Raw genomic sequence first — 25,151 nt, 5'->3', positions numbered from 1 at the left:
ACCATGGGCCTGATTCATTAAGGATCTTAACTTGAGAAACTTCTTATTTCAGTCTCCTGGACAAAACCATGTTACAATGCAAGGGGTGCAAATTAGTATTCTGTTTGTGTGCTACATGAAAAAACAGTCCGTATTTAACTTATGTGCAAAACAGAATACTAATTTGCACCCCTTGCATTGTAACATGGTTTTGTCCAGGAGACTGAAATAAGAAGTTTCTCAAGTTAAGATCCTTAATGAATCAGGCCCCATGTCTCCTTTCCTCCAGTGCATGGAGAATAATTGCTCTCAGTGTACTATCCTTGTTAGCGTACAGACCAGTCACAACTATATGTTCCAGGTAAGAATGATAAAATCAAAACTGTAAACTAATATGAAAATGTGACTGTAGAAAGATTTGTTTGGGGGTCACAACATTCCACTAACATCCTTTTAAAGTTGTCTTTTAAAAAGTTTAAAAATCATTAATTGTACTTTTCCTATTCTAGTGCTTGAAAGAAGATTTCGTTTAGAGGTAACAATTTTACAGTTCAATTCACTTCTTTGCTTTGTTAAAGAAAAGTCAAGTCAGGTTGCAATCATGTAAAGGTCATCTTGTGACAATCTATAAAGAGTTTCATTGTTCAGCGGATATTATAACAAATTGCAAGCACAACATCTGGGCACTTCACTGCAATGTATGTTACCAGAGATACAGCAATCTGTACAGGAACAAAGCATGTTTCAAAACTTCACATGACAGCTACATGCTAGACTACAACCACAAATACAACTCATTTATTAACTGTCCACACAAACCTTTCTTCACAACGTGTATAATATATAATTGTGTTTTGTACTGCTTTAGCAAAAAGCATGGCTTTTAAGTCCATTACTTTTTACGTTAAAAGCACATTTAAAATATTATTTACCTTTATAAAAGGTTATATGTTCACATGCGTGCCTTTTAATTAGCGCACGTTTCTCCATTTGTAAACCTTTAAATGTCACAAATTTAATGATGAGGTAAAAAGTTGAATAAGAATGAACTGTACTTACAATTAACATTTCCGTGCATTGTCTTAGATGCCACTATGGAATTATCCAAGTCAAACGTATATTGTCCAAGATAGCAGTTTTTTGCCATATGGCTCACATGTTCATAGAAGTGGTAATGTCGCAAAAGAGCTTCAAGGGCAGGTTTTCCTGCCAAAGGTAATCCTGACTCATCATGTATGCTTAAAATCTGAAAAAAAGAAAAAGGACGAAAACCTAATTTTGCATGCACAATAAACTGCATTTACAGCGAATATATATTATCCCAGTTTTTTTCTGCAGTCTGCTATGTGTTTTAAAGCCGGTCAGTGGGTGCTGATGACCCATTCCTAAGGCAAATGCTTGATCTGTATTTTCTGAGATGCACTTACCACATGATGGGTATATAGCACTACATTGCAGGCTTACCTATGAAGACAAAGCCTAATCAAAGTAGTAGGAATAAGGAGCCTTAGAAGTAAATGCATAGTTTTTATTGTATTGATATTATTTTGTTCTAATGAAATTAATTCTAACACATTATATTAATGTACCAATAATGCTTATTTTTTCACATTACATACTGCTACAAAACATAACAAAAAGTCCCATTGAACTAATTTATAGAAGCCTGGCGATAGCTACAACCTAGAACATACTGCTTTTTAATAACATAACGCAGACAATGGATGTCCTAATGTTTAGTTGCCATTTGACATGTAGAAATGAGAGAGAAAAAGAGGAGAATCAGAGGAAAAAGAAGTGAGAGAGACACAGAGAGAGGTGAAAGATAGAGAGAAGGAAGAAAGAGGATAGAGAAAGAGATAGAGGGGAGAGAGGGTGAAAGAGAGAGAAGTGGAGACAGATAGACTGATTCAGTTTGCTGCAATTTGTTATGTATTTGTGATATTGTCCACTTAATAAATGTTGCATTACAGAGCAAGACTCTACCTTGTTTCAAGTCATCTTCTTGTTTTGTTATCAATGCAGCGTTATTCCCTATAGCTCAGTGTGATGGAATATATTGGCACATTAAAATTATACCAAAATCTCCAATGCCTCCATCTCTTAACCTTCACCTCTGAAACCTACCCAAGAGTCCCTATGTCTGTACATAAAATCAGTTGCTAAAACTCACATACAATAGAACAAACAGTATTATTTTCACTTTCACTGCTACAATCCAATAAAAGTTTTTGGAATATACTCACAAAATAAAAAATAGGTGTTCTTCTTAATTAGGAATGTGCATACTCAGAAATATGAATGTGAGGAAATTGTAACTCCGATATAATGTCATTTTCTAGATTGGAATGTATCTAAAGTACATCTTTGCAACCTATTTTTTAATATGGCAGTAAAGCACATTTATGGTGCTTTAAGTCTAAATGCCAGTACCTCCTGTGGCAAGGAGGGAATTGAACAGTGTCAATTTACTATAAGTATAAATGAGTAAACAAAACCTAGAGATATATGAAAGCTGTTGTGCCGAATATTAAGAGATATCATCAAAAAATTAAATAAGACAACAACAACCACTTCCAGATTTTATACAGCATTAACACAAGTCTATAAAATGGGGTGGGGCACTGTATAATTAATAATTCCAATCACTAGCGTTTTAATTTCTTTACCATTAACACTACTCTGTGCCCACAATCTGTCAACATTTCAGCAGTGAGTCTTACAATGTTGCACTGCATTTCAACATTCTTACAATGAGAGTCAAAATGTTGGCATGCTGTAAATTCCTATTCAACTCTGTTATGCTTTACTGAATACTGCCAAAAATAACGTTACCAATATAATTAAGAATTAGATAACACAAGTCCTTCTACTTTCCGTGTTCTACAAATGCAAACTAAGCGCTCTGTATTGCAAGGAAATGCAAATCAACAAAGTGAAAAAGCTGAAACTTTGCATAGTTATTAGGAGAAATATAAACATAAGCAGTTTTTGTGCTTGACTGCTGGAAGACAAACACTGAAGTACTGGATCTGTGTAATTGCAGCTTAACAAGAAGAATCCTCTATACAGAAAAGCTCCTTATTAACAAAACTGACCCTTGTATGGATGTGGAGATATCAAACACCTTCAGTTTACAAACTATATTCCATGAGTGAAGTCAAATATGATGTTTAGACGTTTTAAAAATAATCTAATATGCTTGACATGCGTATACATTTGAATGTGAATATTATACATTTAAACATAATGCCTTTATCCTGTTCAGTGTATTAGGGTCCTGCAGATGGATTGTCCATGGTTGGTAAGTAATCCTACCACCAAAACCTTACAGCAAATGTTGTTGACCCTCCCGAGATTAATTATTATGAGGACATATTGAAATCTTTTAGACAAGTGATGGGTGATGGGTAGATTGGTGGCCTAATTGTCACTTACAGCACTCAAGATAATCAGAAAAAAATGCTGGCCACACACACACACAGATATCTGCAAGGATCCTGTGCAAATGTCCATTATTTCAGTCAGTGTGGATTCAAAACACCCCCCTATACCTAATAAAAAATTTGTTCGGAATCAATCATATAATTTTAGGACATATTTGCACCTTTATTGTCCTGTGTGTGTGGTTATCTTCAGACCGCACTAATTGACCCCAATGAAGCCGGAGGAGACCAGGCTTCTCAGCCGAATTGGCAAATTGTGAAATCGCATGGTCTATTTATTCTAATTTAGTCACTTAGCTCTTTGTCCATGTATGGCTGAGCTTAAGGTTTCCTCTATGGTTCTCAATCTAGTCTTTTTATCACTTGGACTAGAAAAATAGAGGCTTATCTACTGTTTAGGTTGGAATAATACTACATATTGGTGCTCCGATTTCATGATGTGAAGTACTTCCGAAGTTGCACGTGAATAATTTAAATATTGCTTTTTTGTTTTCTTTTTTCAATGATACAATCACTTGTTAAAATACTGATGACTATAAAAACACAGCGTTGAAAACTTGGGTTCGATTCTGATCCAAGATTCTATACACTTCAGTTTGTGAGTTCTTACGTGTTTCCTCCAAGAACTTGTTCTCCTCCATTGGAGACATGATATATGACATAATAGATTTACAAACCTGAAAAGTGGACTCCTTAGAATCTTCTGCATTCCCAGGCATTGGAATAACAAGCATGTTCTGAAGAATAAAGGCAGCCTGAAAACAACAATAAATAAAATCTCAACAGTGCCATCTAGCTGAAACAGCTATCATGAGCAGCCAAGCAGGCTACTGTGCTGCAGATTCAAGACATTAAACAACTAGACTTCATTTACTGAAAACAAGTTGTAAATTCTTCGAGCACTATACAAGACTGTGTGAAACATACACAATGTTTATCATCATAGATTACATAAACAAACAAGTTACACAACCTTACAATGTAGTTAATTCTAAAATACTCAGAGGAGCAGACTAGAACAGCATTTGCGTCCCTCCAACCTTCAAAAAGGGCTGCACATTACCGTTAATTTGAAAAATTAGAAAACAGCCCCAAAACTACATCAGCACCCACCCATAACTCATTAAATGCTTCCACATGACCCTCACTTAATCCAAAATTACAGCTCTTGCCACAAAATGTCCCCACAAACATTCAAACCCCCACATGTCACCGAAATCTCCCCACACTCCACTCAGATCTCTGCACATGCTGCCCATATGTCACTCACAAGAGAATATCCCCTACATTGCAGAAATCATTAAGAAGTCCAGGTATGGGGAAGAATTTCCCTCATCCTGGCTTCTTTAAATGAAAGGGTACACTCATTTGAAAGAGGGGAGTCACTTCTTTTCAAATAATGTGTCCCCTTTGTAGTTTTTCTTTGGTGATCACTCAATACACTGCAAAAAACTTTAAGGAGCTCAGGATGTGGGAGAGGTTTGTAATGTCCATCCTGGCTCATTTGAAAGATGGTCCAATCTTTTCAATTAGGTGCCCCTTAGAAGTTATTTTCTGGGGATCACTAGACAATAACACCCTACATTACAGAAAGGTTAAGTCCACTGATAGGGGATTATAATGTCCAGATCTCCCCTATCCTGCCTGCAATAAAAAAAGTGGTGTCCTCATTTGATGCATATGTTGACTAGTTTCAAAATGGTATGCTTTGTTAGGCTAGCATATTAGTACTAAATATTGTATGCATTTCATTTTTGCAAACTAGCAAATAAATAAAAACTGGATTATCATCTTCAAGTGCAGAATTTATTATGGAAACAGTTGTGTAGTATCCTGCTTTTTGCTGTTTTAGAAAGGTGTATTGATGCCAAGAACCACAAAATATTTCTTGGAGGTTGTTACAATAAAAAATACACACATTTGCTTTTAGTTCATTTTCTTGCAATTTCAATAAAAAAACAACAACATTTTTTTGTCCATTTTGGGTAGATTGTCTTTGCTATGTGAGGTGGTATAAGCAAACTAATGGTATTTTTCGAAAAATTCAAGAGTTCTCCAAGTTACATATTCATGTCTTGATAAGGAATTAGAATATTTCCTCCCTATCAGCGTCTCATTAGTTGTGGGTTAGCACAACAATTTATGGAGTGCACACAAGTTGTTTCAACAAGGAAACGCTCTAGACAATATACTGTACTTAAAGTCAGAGAGTATGATGTTTCAGAGTTTTCGTATTGTTAAATCTTCTACGTGAAATATTCTGTTGAAACGTCTTTGTACATCTAGGAGGAGGTTGTATCTTAGATCAGCACCAAACTAGAATACAGTGTGCCCCTAAATGCAGTTATTTGGGCTATTAATTTGATGTATGGTTATGAACACAGAACATCTTGTTTTGTTTGAAATTCAAAAGTGGGATGGACAAATTGAGAGTAGAATGAAATCAGCTTAAAATTATAATCATATAAATTAATCCACTGCAATTAGTTTGAATTGAACAGATGTTTTACATATATGCACCCAAATTGGACAGATTGGTCCCAGTGTTAGGCAGCTGCTGGGGCCCAATTAGTCCAGTGAGCTGATGACCACTCACTGAGATATTGCAGTCATCAGACAAATTGATCTTCCCCCAGTCAGATGCCAATTATACCCACCAGTCATTTTGGGTGCACAAATGCATGCTATTTGAGTCCATTATTCAGATTTATAAAAAAAAATACTCTACCTCCCCCAAATCCCCATGTATTGCTCTCCTAACAATCTGTAAAAGTATTTCTTTAGTATGAAAAAACAAGAAAAGGACAATTATATTTTCAATAATTCATATAGGTTGCTTATGCAGACTTTAAATTGTAATATATTATTATTATTAATATTTATTTATAAGGCGCCACAAGGCGTCCGCAGCGCCGTACAGAGACAAACAAATTACAATACAATGGGAGAAAGCACAGTACAGTAAACAGTAAGCACAGCAACTCAGTAAGCTCAATGCACAGCTAGCGAGGGTGGGGAAGGGGGAGGGAGGATCCGCAAACGACGGGACCCAAGAAGGAGGGCGCGGAAGACAGGGAGACCCCCAGGGAGGAGGAGGGAGCGAGAGTGGACGTGGGGTGGAGGACCATCGAGGAGAAGGGCTAAGTAGCTGGAGAGCAGAGTTAGAAGTGGTGGAAACAGGAGGAGAGATGGCCCTGCTCAGAGGAGCGTACAATCTAAGGGGAGGGGTGGACAGACAGAGAAACGCAGGGGAGAGAGGCAGAAGATAAGGTAGGAAGCTAAGTGGGAGACAGAAATGCTTTAAGAAAAAGGTGGGTTTTTAGGGCCCGTTTGAAACTGGACATATTAGGGGAAGTTCTGATGGAGGGAGGGAGCTTGTTCCAGTGGAGGGGGCAGCGCGGGCGAAGTCTTTGATACGTGCGTGGGAGGAGGTTATAAGGGGGGGAGAGAGGCGACAGTCAGAGGCAGAACGGAGAGGGCGGGATGGAGCATGAATAGAGAGGAGGGTGGAGATGTAGGGCGCAGTGGAGTTGGCGAGGGCCTTGTAGGTGAGTGTGAGGAGCTTAAAGAGGATTCTGTAGGGGAAGGGGAGCCAGTGAAAAGCTTGATAGAGGGGGGAGACAGAAGAGGAGCGGCGAGAGAGGAAAATAAGCCTAGCGGCAGCGTTAAGAACAGATTGAAGGGGATCAAGATGAGAGTGGGGGAGGCCAGTGAGGAGGAGGTTGCAGTAGTCCAGGCGGGAGATGATCAGAGAGTGGATAAGGCATTTGGTGGCATCTTGGGAGAGGAAGGGCTGGATGCGAGTGATGTTGCGCAGCTGTAAGCGGCAGTATTTAGCAAGAGAGAGGATGTGGGGGCCAAAGAAAAGAGAGGAGTCGAGGATGACACCAAGGCAGCGAAGTTGGGGGACAGGGGAGATAGAGGTGTTGTCGACAGTGATGGAGAGGTCAGAAGGGGATGAGGTATGAGAGGGAGGAAAAACTATGAGCTCAGTTTTGGCAAGGTTAAGTTTGAGGAATCGAGAGGACATCCAATATATTGATAAGATATAATTTTGCATATAGTATGTATAATATATGGCTTTGGTCTAACTACAGACTCACTGTGCAAATGCTATAATAAAATAGTTCTCCTGGTGCATGTATATATGTGTGTGTGTGGTGTACAGTCATGGCAAAAAGTATTGGTTTTCACAAAGTTTGCTGCATCAGTGTATTTAGACCTTTTTGTTAGATATTGCTATGGTATACTCAAGTAAAATTACAAGCATTTCATAGGTATCAAAGGCTTTTATTGCTAATTACATTAAGTTTATGCAAAGAGTCAATATTTGCAGTGTTGACCCTTCTTTTGAAGACCTCTGCAATTCGCCCTGGCAGCTGTCAATCAACTTCTGTGCCACATACTAACTGATGGCCGACCATTCTTGCCTAATCAATGCTTGGAGTTTATCAGAATTTGTGGGTTTTTGTTTGTCCACCCACCTCTTGAGGATTAACCGCAAGTTCTCAATGGGATTAAGGTTTTGGGAGTTTTCTGGCCATGGAAATTTCGATGTTTTGATCCCCGAGCCACTTAGTTATCAATTTTTCCTTATGGCAAAGTGCTCCATCATGCTGGAAAAGGCAATGTTCGTCACCAAACTGTTCTTGGATGGTTGGGAAAAGTTGCTCTTGGAGGATGTTTTGGTACCATTCTTTATTCATGGATGTGTTCTTAGACAAAATTGTGAGTGAGCCCACTCCCTTGGTTGAAAAGCAACACATGAATGGTCTCAGAATGCTTTAATGTTGGCATGATGGTAGCGCTTATCTTTCTCTCTCCGGATAAGCCTTTTTTCCAGATGCCCCAAACAATCTGAAAGGAGATTCATCGAAGAAAATGACTTTACCACAGCAGTCCAATCCCTGTACCTTTTGCAGAATATCAGTCTGTCCCTGATGTTTTTCCTGGAGAAAAGTGGCTTCTTTGCTGGCCTTCTTGACACCAGGCTATCCTCCAAAAGTCTTTGCCTCACTGTGCCTGCAAATGCACTCACACCTACCTGCTGCCATTCCTGAGCAAGCTCTGCACTGGTGGTGCCCCGATCCTGCAGCTGAATCAACTTTAGGAGATGTTCCTGGCGCTTGTTGGACGTTCTTGGGTGCCCTGAAGCCTTCTTCACAACTACTGAACCTCTCTCCTTGAAGTTCTTGATGATCCGGTAAACGGTTGATTTAATTTTACTAGTTGCAACATCCTTGCCTGTGAAGCCCTTTTTGTGCAAAGCAATGATGACTGTACGTGTTTCCTTGCAGATAACCATGGTTAACAGAGGAAGAACAATGATTTCAAGCACCAGCCTCCTTTTAAAGCTTCCAGTCTGTTATTCTAACTCAATCAGCATAACACAGTGATCTCCAGCCTTGTCCCCGTCAACACTCTCACCTGTGTTAACCAGAGAGTCACTGACTTGATGTCAGCTGGTCCTTTTGTGGCAGTTCTGAAATGCAGCGGAAATGTTGTTTTTGGGATAAAGTTCAATGTCATGGCAAAGAGGGACTTTGAAATTAATTGCAATTCATCTGATTCATGACATTCTGGAGTATATGCAAATTGCCATCATAAAAACGGAGGCAGCAGACTTTGTGAAAAATAATATTTGTGTCATTCTGAAAACTTTTGGCCATGACTGTACACACACACACGTAAAAAAAAAATCTTAACTGGATACGGGACACTTTTTGTCACCAGTCTTCCCACTTACAGCACAAGTCAGCTATTTAAGCCTCCTCCCAAGCACAAAACTAAATGCTCCTCACACTGCTTTGCTGAAGCACTTTGCTGTTTATTCTCTTGTCAGGATGGAACATACAGTCCCTTAAGTAATTTTAGCAAACACACAAAACAATATTTACTAGTCGTTCTATAAGAAAGACTAGTGATTACTCTGAGAATCTTCAGACTGAGAATACAGACAGGGTTAAGCTTGCACACTCTTTCACACACACACAGCAAAGGTGGAGCACCTGGGTCTAACTGATTAGAACAGCTAGTACAGTGCTTGGGAGGAAGCTTAAATAGCTCACTTGTGCTGTGGGTGGGAAGACTGGTAACAATAAGTGTTCCATGTCCAGTTAGAGGACTGTCTAGCAAGCGTTAGGAATGCATGGACTTGTAAATATTGTTTGGTGTGTTTGCTAAAATTACTTAAGAGACTATGTTCCACCCTAACGAGAGAATAAACAGCAAAGTGCAAAAGCAGAGCAGTGTGAGGAGCATTTTGTTTGGCGTGCTATTCACAATACACACACACACACACACACACACACACACACACAATATATAAAGAATCAGATTGCATAAAATATATTCTATACTAGCACTCTTATTCTGGCAGTCATGAAAACTTGATAAATGTCTTCAAGTCATTCTAAAAAAAAAAATTACAAACGTTGACAGTGTTACTCACCTCTCTGCGTACCATGCTACATTCAGACTGGTCAAGTAAGATACTGAGCACTGTTCCACATAAGCCTCCAGAAATGTTCTGACAGCTGTCACACAAAATAACACAGCCTTCTTTAACAGATGTCAATGCTGACCCAATGCCCAGACTCGTAAACCTCACCTAGAACAAATAATAAAAAATACCCAGCTTTTTAAATTTTGTTTTTATTATAACATGTACTGAGGCTGAAAAGAAACAACAAGCCCAACAATTTCTTTTAACATCCACTGGTCTGTTACTTCTGATTTACGTTTTGTGAAACAAACAAACAATGTTGTGGTGCCAGAGTTCTTAGTTTGTGTAGTGCTATTTATGGACATATAAGGTCATGTTTTGTAGCTCTAAAAGGGACACTTTAGCCCAAGTCACAGGTCCCCCATATTTAAATTACACATTATAATAAATAATAAAATATCACAAACATATTATATGTTTTGCTAAAAGAACTAAACTATTTATCAGTTATGCCATTCAAAACTATTAGCAATTTTGATTAGCCTTGATTAGTCATGTAGCTTTACATGTAATAAATCACCACACATATGGTTTACCATGTGGTTAACTTTCACCAGATAAGTTTTGGGGTACCGCGCGTAGGTTTCATGTGAATTTGAGAATTAGATGTGAGAGACATATGCAATGCTGGCTAATCAAGGAGTTTCATATGAAAATAGCAGGCATGAATTCTTCTCAAGAAAAAATACAATATTTTGTACAATTTTCCCACCATAAACCTCACAAAAAGAACCTGTCCACTCCGATACATTGCCCTGTAACTGTTTTCCCATTTTGCTTCTCGTTGAATCAATTAATTAACTGATGTTAAAAAAAACAACCCATAAAAAACCCCTAGGTTTTGAGCTGAATATCCCCTTGGGTCAAACAGGAACATCTTACCATACCATTTTTTTTACAAACTACATGATCATAAGAGGTCTGCAGGCTTACTAGCGCAGGATGAACATGCAGGTAAACTGCCAATTACTAAACAAACAAACAGACATGTTCTTGGAGAAGGAGAGCTAAGAAGCACCTGCAATCTCCTGAGGGAAATATTATTGCATATAGTATATATGGTCATACTAATGTTAAGTTTGCATTTCTCTAAGTTGATTACAGAACTAAGGGTGACCTAAACATAGAGCATACATTGTAGAGGTTAGAATTAACCAAAAAGATAATATGAGATGCAGTAAGGCAGGAAACTGTTAGTAACAGAGTCAATGATGGAGGGGACAGGTTTGGAAGATCTTTGGTATGGAGTTCACATATATTGATTATTTATTGGTTACCTATGCCTTACTCAAGAAGACTACTATATTAAAAAAAAAAAAAAAAAAAAAAAAAAGCATGCATGATATCAGATCATACTGTGGTAGAGATTACTTTTATTGATTTATCGTCTATAGGATAAAACAGACTCTGGTGTTTCCCACCTCATTTGATGTCAATATAGCTCAAACAAATGACAACATTTAGATGAACCTATATATTATTGCGCAAGATGACCAAAGTGGTAATGTGAAGCAATATAATTCCATAAAATTTCTTACACTACTAATTATAAAAAGAAATTGCATGATGCACATACTGTATATAAGCCAGTAACATGCTGCTACAGTCATACACTGTCTTTACATAAGTGCATAACAAGGAAAATAGGTTGAGGTGGGAGATTTCTAAGAAGAAATGTTAAAGTGGGTAAATTTCTAGCAAACCTAGTGATAGGGACAAGTAACCGGACAGAAATCACATTGTTAAAGGGAAAAAAAATGGTGAATTTCACTATGACACTAGAAAGATGAAGGGTATATTAAATCAAGGTAGTATTACCAGCAAGAATATGCACTGCAGCTACCTGTCTCTCAGGAGTGTTATACATTTTTCAGCAATTCTCACTGCCCATAGAAACTGTAGAGCTGTTTGGAGTTTTCAGATAACAAAAGAAAAATCATAAAAGCCAATGATAGTTTCCCAAAATGCCACAAAAACTCTAGGTACCAAATATTCAAAGAAAAATCCCCCCCCCCCCCAAAAAAAGCAGAGGCTCTAGAAGCCCCTTTTACAGTTATCGATGAGGAAAGACGGTACCAGGTGTCAGGAAAGATTGCTCATGTTAAGAACCCCCCAAACCATGATAAAGATCCCACTATACCAGGTGCCTATAGACCTATTTCTATAATGAACCAGAATGTGAAAATGTTGACAAAAATGATGGGGGACAGACTAGCCATACATATGTCAGGGCACATAGAAAAAGAACAGGTGGGGTTTATTGGGGGGGGGGGGGGGCAGAGTTGCAGGGAAAGAAGAGCGCATTGCCAAGCCCCAAAGCTTGAATAGGTGCTTTGCAATGCCGCTGTAGACTCCTGGGCCCCCAGCTCTGCTCTGCTGTTTCAGAGCAAAAAGTGGACATTGGGAACTGCTGTGCGGGCCTGGGGGGTACTCGCCATTGCCTGGCCCCTGTCACCTCTGGGCCCCACAGCGGTAGTTCTGCCAGTGGGCAACATAGAAAATGTACTGTCTCTGCTACAACTTTAAAACAGCAGGAGAAAAGAAGCAGCTATGCCCACCCTTGGTGACAAGCAGACTTTCAATATAGCGGATTGATCATGGCTTAAGATAGTTTATAGAAAATCGGATTCCAAGTATCATGTATGGCACTATGGCTTTAATCTATATTCTAGTCTTTCTTCCTAACCCTATATTCTTGCAGAATGGCACAAAACAAGGTTGCCCACTCTCGCTGTAAACTCCAATGGTGGACCGCAAACCGGAAGTGGATGGATTGCAGTTTGATAAAAAAGAAAGAAGATGAGGGGGAGTATTGCAATGGTTTAATCCTACGCATTTCATCCGCAGAACTGACTTTTTCAAGGCTTGCGGTCCACCATTGAAGTTTACAGCCACATTGGAACCTACAGCCTGTCTTCACAAGCGGACCACTCTGACATCTAGGGATAGTGTTAGGGTAAGTTTTTATCTGCCCCCAGTGGTTTTTCGCCTCCCTGCATTTTTTCCTGAAAGAGCTGTAAACATTTCTTTTGCATACTAGTCCAGTGTTGTTGTTTTTTTTATAACTTCTAAACTATTTGTCCTGCGCTTCCTCTCCTATTGTCTAAAAAAACTTGGCATTATTTGTTAATTTATTTTTGCTAGCAACTACAGAATGTACAACAAAGAAATGGTTGCAAGACCTTCTTTCTAATGAACTAATATTAAGTGAGATTTTAAACAAACTGCTACTAACAGATATATTTTATGCAAATAGTCAAAGTATAGTACACAAAACAATTATTTAAGAAATGAAAAGGTTTTATATTAGTAACGCATTCAAAAGAAGAGCTGTAACATTTAATGACTATATGTTAACATACAAAATGGTTTGTGAAAGAAAACTTAAGTGGACGTTATGTAAATTATCTGGTGTGTGACTTATCCAATACAGGGGATTGGGGAGAATCGCTGGAGGGGGAGAGGTTGAAGACTTGCTATTGTTAAATGTTATACACATGTAATAAACCGGAACCAGTGCATTTAATGTACAGTTATCTGACAATGACAAATTAGTGTGAAAAACTGGAGATGAACAATATGTTCCCATTGTAATTGTTCTTGCAAAAAGGTGTGCAAACTATACAAGTAAAACAATAACAACATCTTCATGTAAACGTATATAATTTATAATTGCTTCCTTTAAGTACTATTTTAACGTAATATATAAACGGATTTAAGTGCATGTATACATTAATGTTTTACCTCATTTTTCTAAATTATTTAATTGGATAGAGAATACCTTTAAGTTCATTAAACTATATAATACCAAGGAATTTAAAAGCAGATGTTCATTGCAGCTGATCCTACTGTGAAAGGTCAGAAACAAGTCAATGACATTTAATTACCAAGTAAATTAAAGATACATTCTATATTCTGTACTGCCTCCTTGTTCTTCCATTCAGTTCCCCTGAGCATTGCAGAGAAGAACAGCATACACATCAAGAGACCCATCACATCATTTATTTAAAACAGAAGAACACAATTGCAGATAACACAGTGAATGTAATGTGCTTAAATGCAACATACTGTATTTAAGATAGTTGAAGAATTATTTTTTTTAGCTTTTGAACTTACCAAATAAAATGTACTTTTGACATTTTAAATGCAGCATGTACAAACGTTTGTGTCTACTGTGTATTAAAGGATTTGTTGTCTTTAATTTCAGCATAAGAAGTTATAACAAGCTTGCAAAACTCCCAAGATAAAGTAATCTAGCATAATATACTCATTTGAAATGTTTTAAATATTACAAGATATATTCAGTACACTAATAATAAATAGAGCAGCAAAAACTAAAAACATATAATAGCAAATTAAAGCTCCCCCTCTCTCTACAGATCTGCCTTGGTGTCTCCATGCAGCCGTTTTCCTGGAGCTCTGTGGTTTGTCTCTTTGACGATATGTAAGAGTTTTATAAGCTGGGAGCCCAATTTAGAGCTTCAATCATGTACATTTTGGCTTCTGATTGGTCCTCCCTCTTCCGCAGACATTTTAAATGTGTGACCCTCCGTAGATAGTAATGCTGCTTTACACAATTTTTAAAACAAGGTACAGAGTGAATATATAGTTTGCTCCAAATGTACACTACATACTAATGCTTTATTATATATGGCACATAAACAAGGTCAAAAAGTCATATATTGGTTAAGTTCAAAGTCATAATTTGCACTAACCTCTGGGTCTCTGTCTACCCACAAAGGTATCAACCATTCCAATCCCAGCTGTGGTATGACCTGCTCTTCACTACCCTGATCATACGGTAAAGACCAGAGATGCACCCAGTCCTGTAGGAAAGATATAAATCTATTTATAGTATACCATATATCATTTAAATCAGATGTCCCCCAGAAAATATTCTGTACAACCATAACATTGATCTAGAGTAATCATGAGGCTTCACCAGCTGGGAGGATAGGGCCATTAGACCATTCCATATCTGTGAATTATAACCAATTAAAAACAGCATACACATAATATCTGCTCAGCATCAAATTGAGTTGCATGCCTCCCAAGAGTCTCTCGCTTAGGACCCAAGTCCTCCTATACTCAGCAAATTCCCTTTGTATCACTAAATGGAAACTTGATATATTTTATTGCCGCTAAATTCCATACTATGCATTATTTACTTTGTTTCGGTTGAGTTATTGTGTTTTCATTTTTTAGGCATTGAGATGAACTTTTTTGCTATATGTAATGGTAATGTATGACCGGAAAGCCAGTGAAATATATGCAATTATATGCAAAATTATGATGTTGGACTTGGAGGGCTAGGATGTGAGAGTTTAGTAAAAACAAAACAGGGGACTTATTTTCCATTGTCTGCTCCCTGTTTTCCTGTCCCTCTAATGCTGTTAGCATCTCTATTTATTGCAGTTTACAAAGGTAGAAGGTGAGAGGTTAAATGTGGGCATACTACTAAAATATGTAAATAACCAACAATGTGGTTGCTTAGTGTCCTAACAAATGTAAACAATGCTTATGTGCATGACTGTAATCTATATGGTTGCCTTTGAGAAACTTGAAATGTAATATATAGCAATTGCTATTGTTGCAGGCTAGGTGGCACTAGTATGTAACCTCTTCTTGCCCTGGAGTCTTGGATCCATCCCAAAAGACTTGAAAAGGTATTTTTCCACACCCATCTACAACTCGGTAGAGAACTCAGAAGACAGGTCAGTGGAGGAGTAGTGGTGTGTCCTGCTAGAGAACTGAGACAGATGACCAGTTGAAGATGGACAAAAGGTCTGTCCCAAGAAAACTCAAGAATTCTGTGTTACAGAGACCGAGAGAGAAAGGTAAGGTACAGACCCGGAATGAGGTAAAAACAAATAGGTGGTCTGTTCCAGGACAGTTGGATTGTGTCAAAGAGAAGTTCAGGAAAGGCCTGTATTATAGATAAGCACAGCTACAGTGACAGATGGCGAGTGGAGGGAGTTCCATTCTTGAATAGCTGGAACCAGGCCCAAGAATCCCAGTGACTAAGGAGGCAATGCATAAATCCAAGGACTGTGAAATTAGTAATTTCCCTACTAGAGCTAAGTGGCTTAGCTGTTAATTTGCCAAAGAAGGGCCATGATATGAGGTAGGGCCCTCTATGGGGAGGAAGGGAGTTAGGTGTTTCTTGCTTTTTTGCAATAGCTGAGGCTGATTAAAGCTCATTTATGTGAAAAACTGTTACCTGGTGGAGACCCATAAGCACTGTGTCACCGACCAAAGGCTGCTTGCTACATGTGAGAGTGTTTCCTATCACAGAGTATATAGTGTACTTGCAAGAACAGGGCGGTAGTTTTGTGTTTTACTTGGGGGTAGTGACACACTCGCACCTTACTAACATATATCAAGGAACGGGCATCATGTGCTGGCAAAAGAAACAGAAAACCACTAGTGAACAAAACATGTCACTTCCCTTGTCACTTTTATGATCACTTAGTATTACAATCCAGAAAACACAGATAAACTGTAACTGACATAGGAAATCTTTAGCCAATACATTTTTGTACATGTATATATGAGCCAGTTTTGGAACACTGACAAGGCGATGAAAATGCAAGGATCATTACTGCCAAAATATACATTCTATTAGGTCTTCTCTGTAAAGGACAGTATTCTACTAACGCCCAGTTTCTGCCAAACTCATGAACTTTAAAATGACACAGGAAGGATGTATTATATAAGAATATTTTCATGTGAGCCGCTAGACAATATTTACCACAAAAAATAAACTTATAGAAGTGAAAAACAAAAGAAAGCTGTAGAACATTTTAAAAACAAGCAAAGTACGCCATAAGGAAGAATTAATTGGTATTTTGCTTCAGTGCCTCAAAGGAGATACAGTTTCAAACAGCCATCTGCACATAATCAGATAGGTAGAAAAGGATGAATACAATTTAGTAAACCAAACCACTTAACAATTGATGTCAACAGATATACTTCTTCAGCATTGGAAAAAAATATATATTTTTACACTTCTTGGCATTTAATTGTGCAGTTAGCATAATAGACAGGGTGTTTTTGGTTTAAATAAACATATCTTATTTTAGTAAACAAGGCATGTAAAAGCTTTCTAGAGAAGAAACTGCTGAAGCATACACCTCATGTCATTAAAATATTTAAAAAAGGTACATTGTCTGTAAGTCTGGCACAACACAGATGCCTCTTGCCACACATTCCAACTCACAAAGAGCATTATTTCCTTCTCTCACCGTGTTCCTGGCTTGAGCTGTCATCTCATGGGACAAGTGAAGCAAGCACAATACTGTGCTCTTTGTGACACCTTTCCCCATATAGGAAAGAGCATTTCCTCCCCATTCCACATAAAAAGATGAGATGATCTAATAAGAGAGGAAAACAATTTCATGGTAGCTTGACTTTTAGGAGTGTTCAGAAAATAAAATAAAACTGTACAATACTTCATTCAAGTACACATTTTTAAAAATAGTATACTCTATTACCATGTTACTGTAGTAAGTAACTCTTTTCCATGAAGAATTCTAAATAAAATAATAATTGGAAGAAAAATTACAGTGAATAAAACGGATTACAAACATTAAGGGAAGGCTGCAAAAAATAATACTTTAAAATTCAAGTAACTAGAACTCTTATACGAATACACACATTTATATTTATTTATATATATATATATATATATATATATATATATATATATATATATATATATGAATTGTTCTATGTATCATGGAATACTTGCTCAGGATAGATCCTCTAGGGTGAAATTGTGATGAGTTTCAAGATGTAATCCATTAAATATTGCTATATTGTACAAGTTTGTGAACGTCATAAATGCAACTTTCCTCATGCCAAATTCCACTTACTCTACCCACCTTTACCTACACTCTCCAATCCACCCTGAAGTCGAAGTCTCTGCACTCATTTTTATCTTCTCACATGTCCACTCGACCCTATTCCCTCCCAACTTCTCCGCTCCCTCTCCTCCGCTGCATGCCCCCCTCTAACTCACCTCTACAACCTTTCACTCTCTCCACTGGCACAATTCCATCCTCCTTTAAATATGCACTCATCTCACCTATTCTAAAGAAACCATCTCTCGATCCAGCCTCTCTCTCCAACTACTGTCCTATTTCTCTCCTCCCCTTTGCCTTCAAACTACATGAGCGATTAGTGTACAAAGGTATGTCTCACTTTCACTCCTCTCATTCCATTCCACCCCCAACATTCCAGTGGAACTGCTCTCACAAAAGTGACTAATGATCTACTTACTGCAAAATCTAATGGTAATTTCTGAATACTCATTCTCCCAGACTTCTCTGCTGCTTTGATACTGTTGATCACCCTCTTCTCCTACACACCCTTCACTAAATTGGACTTCGTGACACAGTCCTTTCCTGGTTCACTTCCTACCTATCAAACCGCTCCTTTAGTGTTTCTTTAGTGTTTCTACCTCTGGCACATCCTCCCCTCCACTCCCACTATCTGTTGGGGTTGCACAAGGCTCTGTTCATGGCCCTTTACTTTTTTCATTGTACAACTTCTGTTGGGGAACTAATTCACTCATTCGGCCTCCAATACCTCCTCTACGCTGATAACACCTTGTGTAACTAACTGTATTTCTTCTATCTCCACATGGATGTCCCAACGCTACCTAATGCTCAACATATCCAAAACAGAGCTCATTATCTTCCCTCCTGCCAGAGTCATCACCTGCCCTCAAATCTCCCTCACTGTCAATAACACTACAATTTCCTCAGTCTCCCAAGCACGTTGCCTTGGTGTAACACTTGACTTACCCCTGCACACATCTCAAATCTCATATCAAAATACTCTCCCTCCCACCCTCTTAGATCTACCTCTGATAACATCCTCTCACTCCCACCTACAATACTTCTCCCGTGCTGCTTCCCACTTATGGAATTCCGTACCACGATCAATCAGACTTTCCCACAGCCTTCAAGTCTTTGAAAACCCATCTCTTTCTAGAGGTGACCTTATCCTCGATAACACTATTCACACTAATGCACCCTCACAACTATCTCAATCTCCACTCTGAGCCACACTCACTCCTCTTGTTTCAGATGTACCCTCTTCCCCTTAGAATGTAAACTCTCGAATGAGCAGGGTCCTTCATACCCTTTGTTTTCATGTCTCCATTCATTTTGTCTGCCTTGTCTGTTCTTGTTTTACATATGTCCTGTTTGATGTATGTCTTTGTCTTTCTTACTGTACGGCGCTGCAGAGCACTGTGGCACGTTACAAATCTACGATAATAATAATAATACTTCACAAAACTTCTTTTGCAGTACCTGTACTAGCTGTATTGTGCTGTCTCAAAAGGATTATGGAAAGCAGCCACAAAGCCACATTATGCCCTGATCAATAAAAATGTCTTGTGAAATTTCTTTAATTTGCATCTGGTCACTGTAAAAATAATTTTTGAGTTATAAGTCATTTGGTCATATATTTTCCCTTACCTCAAGAAGGCTGGTCAATAACTTGACACAGATTGTCATTGGTTCTGTCAATGGGCAATGTGAGCTCCAACCTGGCAGTGATGTGACATGGACCATTCCTTTTAGAGTTCTGGCCAAAGATGGGAGTCCATAAAAATGTGGAGCATCTGACACTTTCAGACAGTGAAGCAATTGCAGTGCTAGTTGTGTCCTGAATGACCCAGCAAGAACCAAATAATTCCTATTGAATGAAAGTGGGATGTCAGAAACTACTACATTAATAAAGCAATATAAAGTATCAATATTGATATTGTTCGGGGTGGTACTGCAAATAAACTACTGACCCCAAAACTGACATTGTTGTGTGATTAGATCATGTAACCCCATTAAGCAGATTTTGACAATTTTGCATATACAATTTGGGGCACCTAACCTCATATATTAAGCTTCTTTCTACAAAAGATTGTAATTTTGTGAGTAGGGCCTTCTCTTTGTTGGTTTGTCAATACCCAGATTCATTTTATTACTGTTTTTCTCCCCAATTGTAATGAACTGCAAAGTATGCTAGTACTACATGAATAAACAACAACAACATACATATTCTCTCTCATGACAATTTTCCACATTAAATTACAAGTTGTATATTAGATATGGCAAAAGAGAGTTGTAGCTGCATTACTATATATGTAAAACTTTTGTAATACTGAGAATTTAGCCTCATTACGTAAATAGTTCACTTTATTCAACGAAAAAGAGAATGAATAGAAAATATACCTCAATTTTAATTGGATTCCACAGTCACTTTACTGTAAATGATCAATAAAATGGTGCCACTTGTAGCCAAATCATGAAAATTTATCAGAATGTTTAGATTTATAAAGCAAAGCATTAATTTGGTAGCTAATCTCAAAAGGCAATCGCTTGGACTGCACTATTAAGGCTATTGCTATAAAATCCCAAATTATCTTCATAGTCACGCATCAGCGAGTGTTGGGTACTTTTACAGCTACCAGATGTTGCATATCTCAGCACTGATAGAGACCCCCACCCTATCTGAATTCTCTATTTTATTAAAGATTTCAGATATCACTACAATGGAAAGATTGACTGCATAGGTTTATGAATCTTTCGAGAAACTCCATATGATTTTGAATCACAGGTTTTCCCTTGGAGCACCAGGTAGGCAGACCTGTATCACTGCTTGAACTGGGGAACATAACTTGGTATGATTTTCCCTCTCATTTCCCACTGATGCAATAATAATCCAGACATAAGCATAATCTCTGGAGTCACTATAGACTGGTGGTGGACAGCAGTGGCCTGCCGAGCCAACATCTGCGGCCCCCCAGTTGGCTGCTCCCAATCTTATCAGAATTGGGCGGCTGACTTCCGCAGCATGGACCTCCTTCGCACAGCATAGGGAGGTCATGCAGCAAACTCAGTGGAGAGGTGAGTGCACTGTGTTCTCCCTCTTTCCACTGTGCGGCCGCTCTTAAAGTTATTTCACATTGCCCTTCACTTCTATAGACAAAGGACCTCTGCAGTGTTTTAGCATCAGACGTCTTTTTCCTGTAATTTCTTCTCTACTTCCTATTGGTTGTTCCTCTCTCTGTATCTCTTGTCTTATCCATCAACAGTCATTGTATAAATTAGTCTTAATAATATCTGATACTTGAACAGATACACCTTGAATCATGATGAAGGTTCTGCATTGAAGTATTCTTATTTGGTTAGTTTTTTTATTCTTCATTGCAGACAAATTGTACTTGTAGTAAAATGCAATTTTAAGCATTTTAATGATTATATTTTATACTGGTCAAATCTAACACAAATTAGAAGCTGTGTATAAGAATACGGAAACCAAGAATGTTATTAACATCGAAGAATTAATTGTTGGTCATTACAGTGTAAAATAATGAATCCTCTTTAATGGTTGAATGTGTGCTGCTAAGAAGTCTAACAGATCTCTGTTTTTGAAATGAAATATTGGGCAACAACAAATCTAATGATAAAATGGCCTTGCCCGGGTGTCAGCTGTTCTTGTTTTCACTTCATTTTTAATGGGATTTTTCATGGTTGATATGTTTTCTAATGGTAATTAACCTTTAATAAATGCTGTATCAAAAATTAAGTTCCATCTATTCACTCAGAGCTTAAAAGGTTCATTACCTTTTTCTTAATTTCTGCATTCACTTAGGGAGCTTAGAAATGTAAAAAAAAAACCTGCAATTCTCTCTCTTGGTGTTGAAGGAAGTCCTGGTCTATTTAAGACTACTGTTATATGGAAATTAAACAACCTCAAACACCAAGGGAGGCTTGCACATCTGTTAGCACATCACTCCCACCATGGAGTCACACTTTGTGTACAATGAAATATAAGCATCATTCAGTATGCTTGTATTATCACTGAATGCAAAGCTGGATGAATAAATACTTTTATTTTACACTGTAATAAATAACAATAAGCTCTTTGGGACTAAAGCAGAGAAGGATGTACGCTAGTTTGCATAGTGCATCTTTTGTGAAATCACTCTGCGCATGCCCCAAAAGTGGGCGCACCAAATGTGCCTAGGTAGTCTTGCGCAATTCTGACACTGCCACAAACCTTTACTGTTCTAACATTGGCCTAGTACAATAAAGGCATGTTTACACACATGAGGCTCAGGTAGCCTGCAGAAACACGCATATAGACCTGTCAAGAGTATCTTTTGCCCTTGCTAGAGGACAGGTGCAAATACTCATTGATGATGACTTGTTATAAACCAGGCTCAGAGGCGGATGCATCTCTAGACGTGTACAGCTCAGCATATGGGTGGAAATACCCTTTTTTCCATGCTCTTTTTAGACTCATTTACTGCCATTTTGTGACCAAATTTAATTCGGCCACTTTATTTCTAATAACATTTACATAGATTGAAGGTCTGTGTCCTTCTTTTTTGAACGAATGAAACAAAATGACAACAGTTGTTTCCATTAAATCCTTATTTGATGGTTTTAAGACACCAGAGTTTTTAATGTGTGGATGACAGGAGCACTTTTACAATATGTATGCACAGACCAAGATAATACCTAATACATAGGACATATTAATACTTTTAGGGTCAGTTAACTATTAAAAACGTATAGATCACAGACGGATTTGCAATTTGTCTTAGCTGTTTTGGTACTGCGGGAGGTGCAGCAGCTACAGTGTCTGGAGTTGAGGGAGGCCCATAGCCGCTGCAACCCCTGCGTTTGTGGTAGTTCCGGCACTTCCTGCACTGCTGAAAGAGTGCTTCACTGCTCATGCACAGACCCAGGATCATGCTTAGAAAAGCACAGGCTGCGGAAGGACTGACTGCATTACCAGGTCCCCCCTCCAAACTTTCACTATGGGTGAAATGTAGTGTTCTACCGCTGTAGCAGTACCCATATCAGGAGGATAAACCCGCTCCCACTAGGGCAGGAACCCACAGGAGGGACTTCTCCTTTATATATATTAAAAAAATAAACTCAAACTTTCCTGACAGTAGGTAATCATTTAGAAAAAAAAAATACTTTGTTGGGAAAGGTCATGTTACATATGCTGCAAATTAATACAATAAAGGGTCTGATGAGCATATTGAGCAGTAGGTATAAGTTGTACAAGTTACCGTAATTATTTCTTATTAACGTAAAAGTAAAGATTTGTGAAAAATACTAATGTGATGTTAATATTTTTAGAAACCTCTGCAAATACTGCACACTCCTACTGTAAAGATTACAGATATTAGAAGTCACCTTGGGTTTCTGCTACCAGTATAAAAGCAATCAGCTTACATCCTTGTGCTTTTTGAATGGCTCAGAGCTCCTCAGTGAAACAAAATTTAGTTGCTCTAGGTGACTCCAATTAAATGAATGGAACAAAAGTGGAAAAGTCTACGGTGAGAACAAAAGTCAATAACAGTGAGCTTGAACTGTAAGAGGAAGACTACATCACACTAGTCTGAAAAGGTAGATACTGCTTTACCTGAACTAATGAGCATCATTATACTTTCAAGCTTAACAATTCATATATAAAACATTTTTCAAAATAAGAGGTAAGGTTCACTGAAAAGCAGTGTTTAATTTACTGCTTGGCAAAAAACAAACAAGTAAGCAAAGACAAGGTCCAATCTTAATGGTTCATAAATCAACAGGAACGTCAAAATGTTCATAAAGCCCAATGTGACTAATCCAGTATACTCAAAATCTGGATATAAAATGCAAGTTGGCACTTACCGATCAGTAACTGAAGTTAAACAGAGCATTAGCGTGTTAAGAAACACCATCAGCTCTTTTTGCAGATGCTGTTTCACAGCTGCTTGTGTATCATCCAAGTCCTTTTTGGCTGTTTGCTCTTTCTGGACGATTAGATCTAGTAGTGGACTTGGACTCTAAAAAGTAACATTTAAATTAGAATTGTGTGTCTTGGCGATCTACTCGAGATATCACATAATGCTGATCATGATGAAAACCTGTGACTGATATCAGCACTCCTCATACATAGTACATCAAATTAATGGCATGGAACAGTGCAATCATCACCTCGTGTTCAAATCAGTTGACATAAATCACAAAATCCATGATGTAACAGTAAAAAGAGACATATATTTAAAATGGTTTTTTTCCCCTTTATGTAGAAACAAAAATACTCCAGTGTATTAGACAACAACATAATTATTGGTAAAGGCATTGCAATGTACAGAACACAATGACAGTTATACAGCCAGAAACAGTAAAACGTGTTTGCAGCTGCACAGTTATAATTGCATTTATAAAGTAACTATTCATCATTAATTACAACTACTGTCAACTAGAATACAACAGTTCCAAAATAAACCCAAATTGTTTTCTCTCGCAAAAAGGAACTAATTTATTGTTAACAGGGACACACTTTTCTATTGTATTTTCTACTTGATACATTAATGTACAAGTTACTGTACATATGCCAGAAGCAATATTAATTTATAATCATTTTTCCAAAAAGCAACATTAGTTGGGAAAAAGGAAAAAATTGAGTCCTAAATGACTATAGTCATTCTAGGGATTTACATTTCCATAGTTTGGAATGTAAAAATCACATCAGCTATTGATGGCTGGTGTAAGAATCATCCAATCAGCGGTTGCATTTATGACACACTTCCTGTCCAGAACCATAGAGTGCCCTAAAGCCGAGAGATATGTTCTAGCAAAAAGTGTAAGCTAGTGACAATGTCCATATAGAACCGGGGTGGCCAAAGGGAATAATACATTTAATAACATAATTTAAATTGATACATAATGTTTAGGAAAGGGCTTCTCCTACTGATCTTTTTCCTGCAGATATCTAGAAACATTGAGTATGCTTTCTTTCTGCATGCCGGTGTCAATTCAGCATCCAATTAAGCCTTCAACGTTATTGTATATGATAAATATATCCCCTGCACTGTTAAATGATCAGATAATGTATTGATAGCCTACAATTAACAGTTATAAAATAGAGAGCACGACATATATTATAGTATCCATATAGATGAATAAAGAGAATATTTAAGGCACAATTCCCCAGTATTGCACTAGCAATACATAAATGCACGGTAGAATAAAATACTCAGGATGAATGGTTCTGTGTGCTAGCAACCAAATAATAATGTTTTCTGATTATCATACAATGTCACTCTAGCTGCAGTGTTTGCTTTTTTATTGAGGCCTAGAGCATTGTATAGACAGATTCAGTGCTCCCACCAGAATTGCATTGGCAGGTGAACAAAATAA

General features: G+C 37.9%; 1 protein-coding gene across 1 annotated transcript in view; it reads right to left on the bottom strand.

Annotated features, from left to right (window-relative positions):
- The window catches only part of RTTN (rotatin), a 137,858-nt gene that overhangs the window by 36,942 nt on the left and 75,765 nt on the right, over positions 1–25,151 (bottom strand). The window contains exons 28-34 of the mRNA XM_075213246.1: positions 23,637–23,791; positions 19,419–19,638; positions 17,175–17,303; positions 14,646–14,756; positions 9,877–10,035; positions 4,103–4,180; positions 1,039–1,225 (exon numbers count right to left, since the gene is read on the bottom strand). Coding sequence (XP_075069347.1) covers positions 1,039–1,225; positions 4,103–4,180; positions 9,877–10,035; positions 14,646–14,756; positions 17,175–17,303; positions 19,419–19,638; positions 23,637–23,791 — 1,039 coding nt within the window. The remainder of the gene's footprint in view (positions 1–1,038; positions 1,226–4,102; positions 4,181–9,876; positions 10,036–14,645; positions 14,757–17,174; positions 17,304–19,418; positions 19,639–23,636; positions 23,792–25,151) is intronic.

Source organism: Mixophyes fleayi, chromosome 5 (genome assembly GCF_038048845.1).
Source record: "Mixophyes fleayi isolate aMixFle1 chromosome 5, aMixFle1.hap1, whole genome shotgun sequence".
Taxonomy (NCBI): domain Eukaryota; kingdom Metazoa; phylum Chordata; class Amphibia; order Anura; family Limnodynastidae; genus Mixophyes; species Mixophyes fleayi.
The sequence above is the reverse complement of the archived record's forward strand: the minus strand, read 5'-3'. Positions and strand labels throughout refer to the sequence as shown.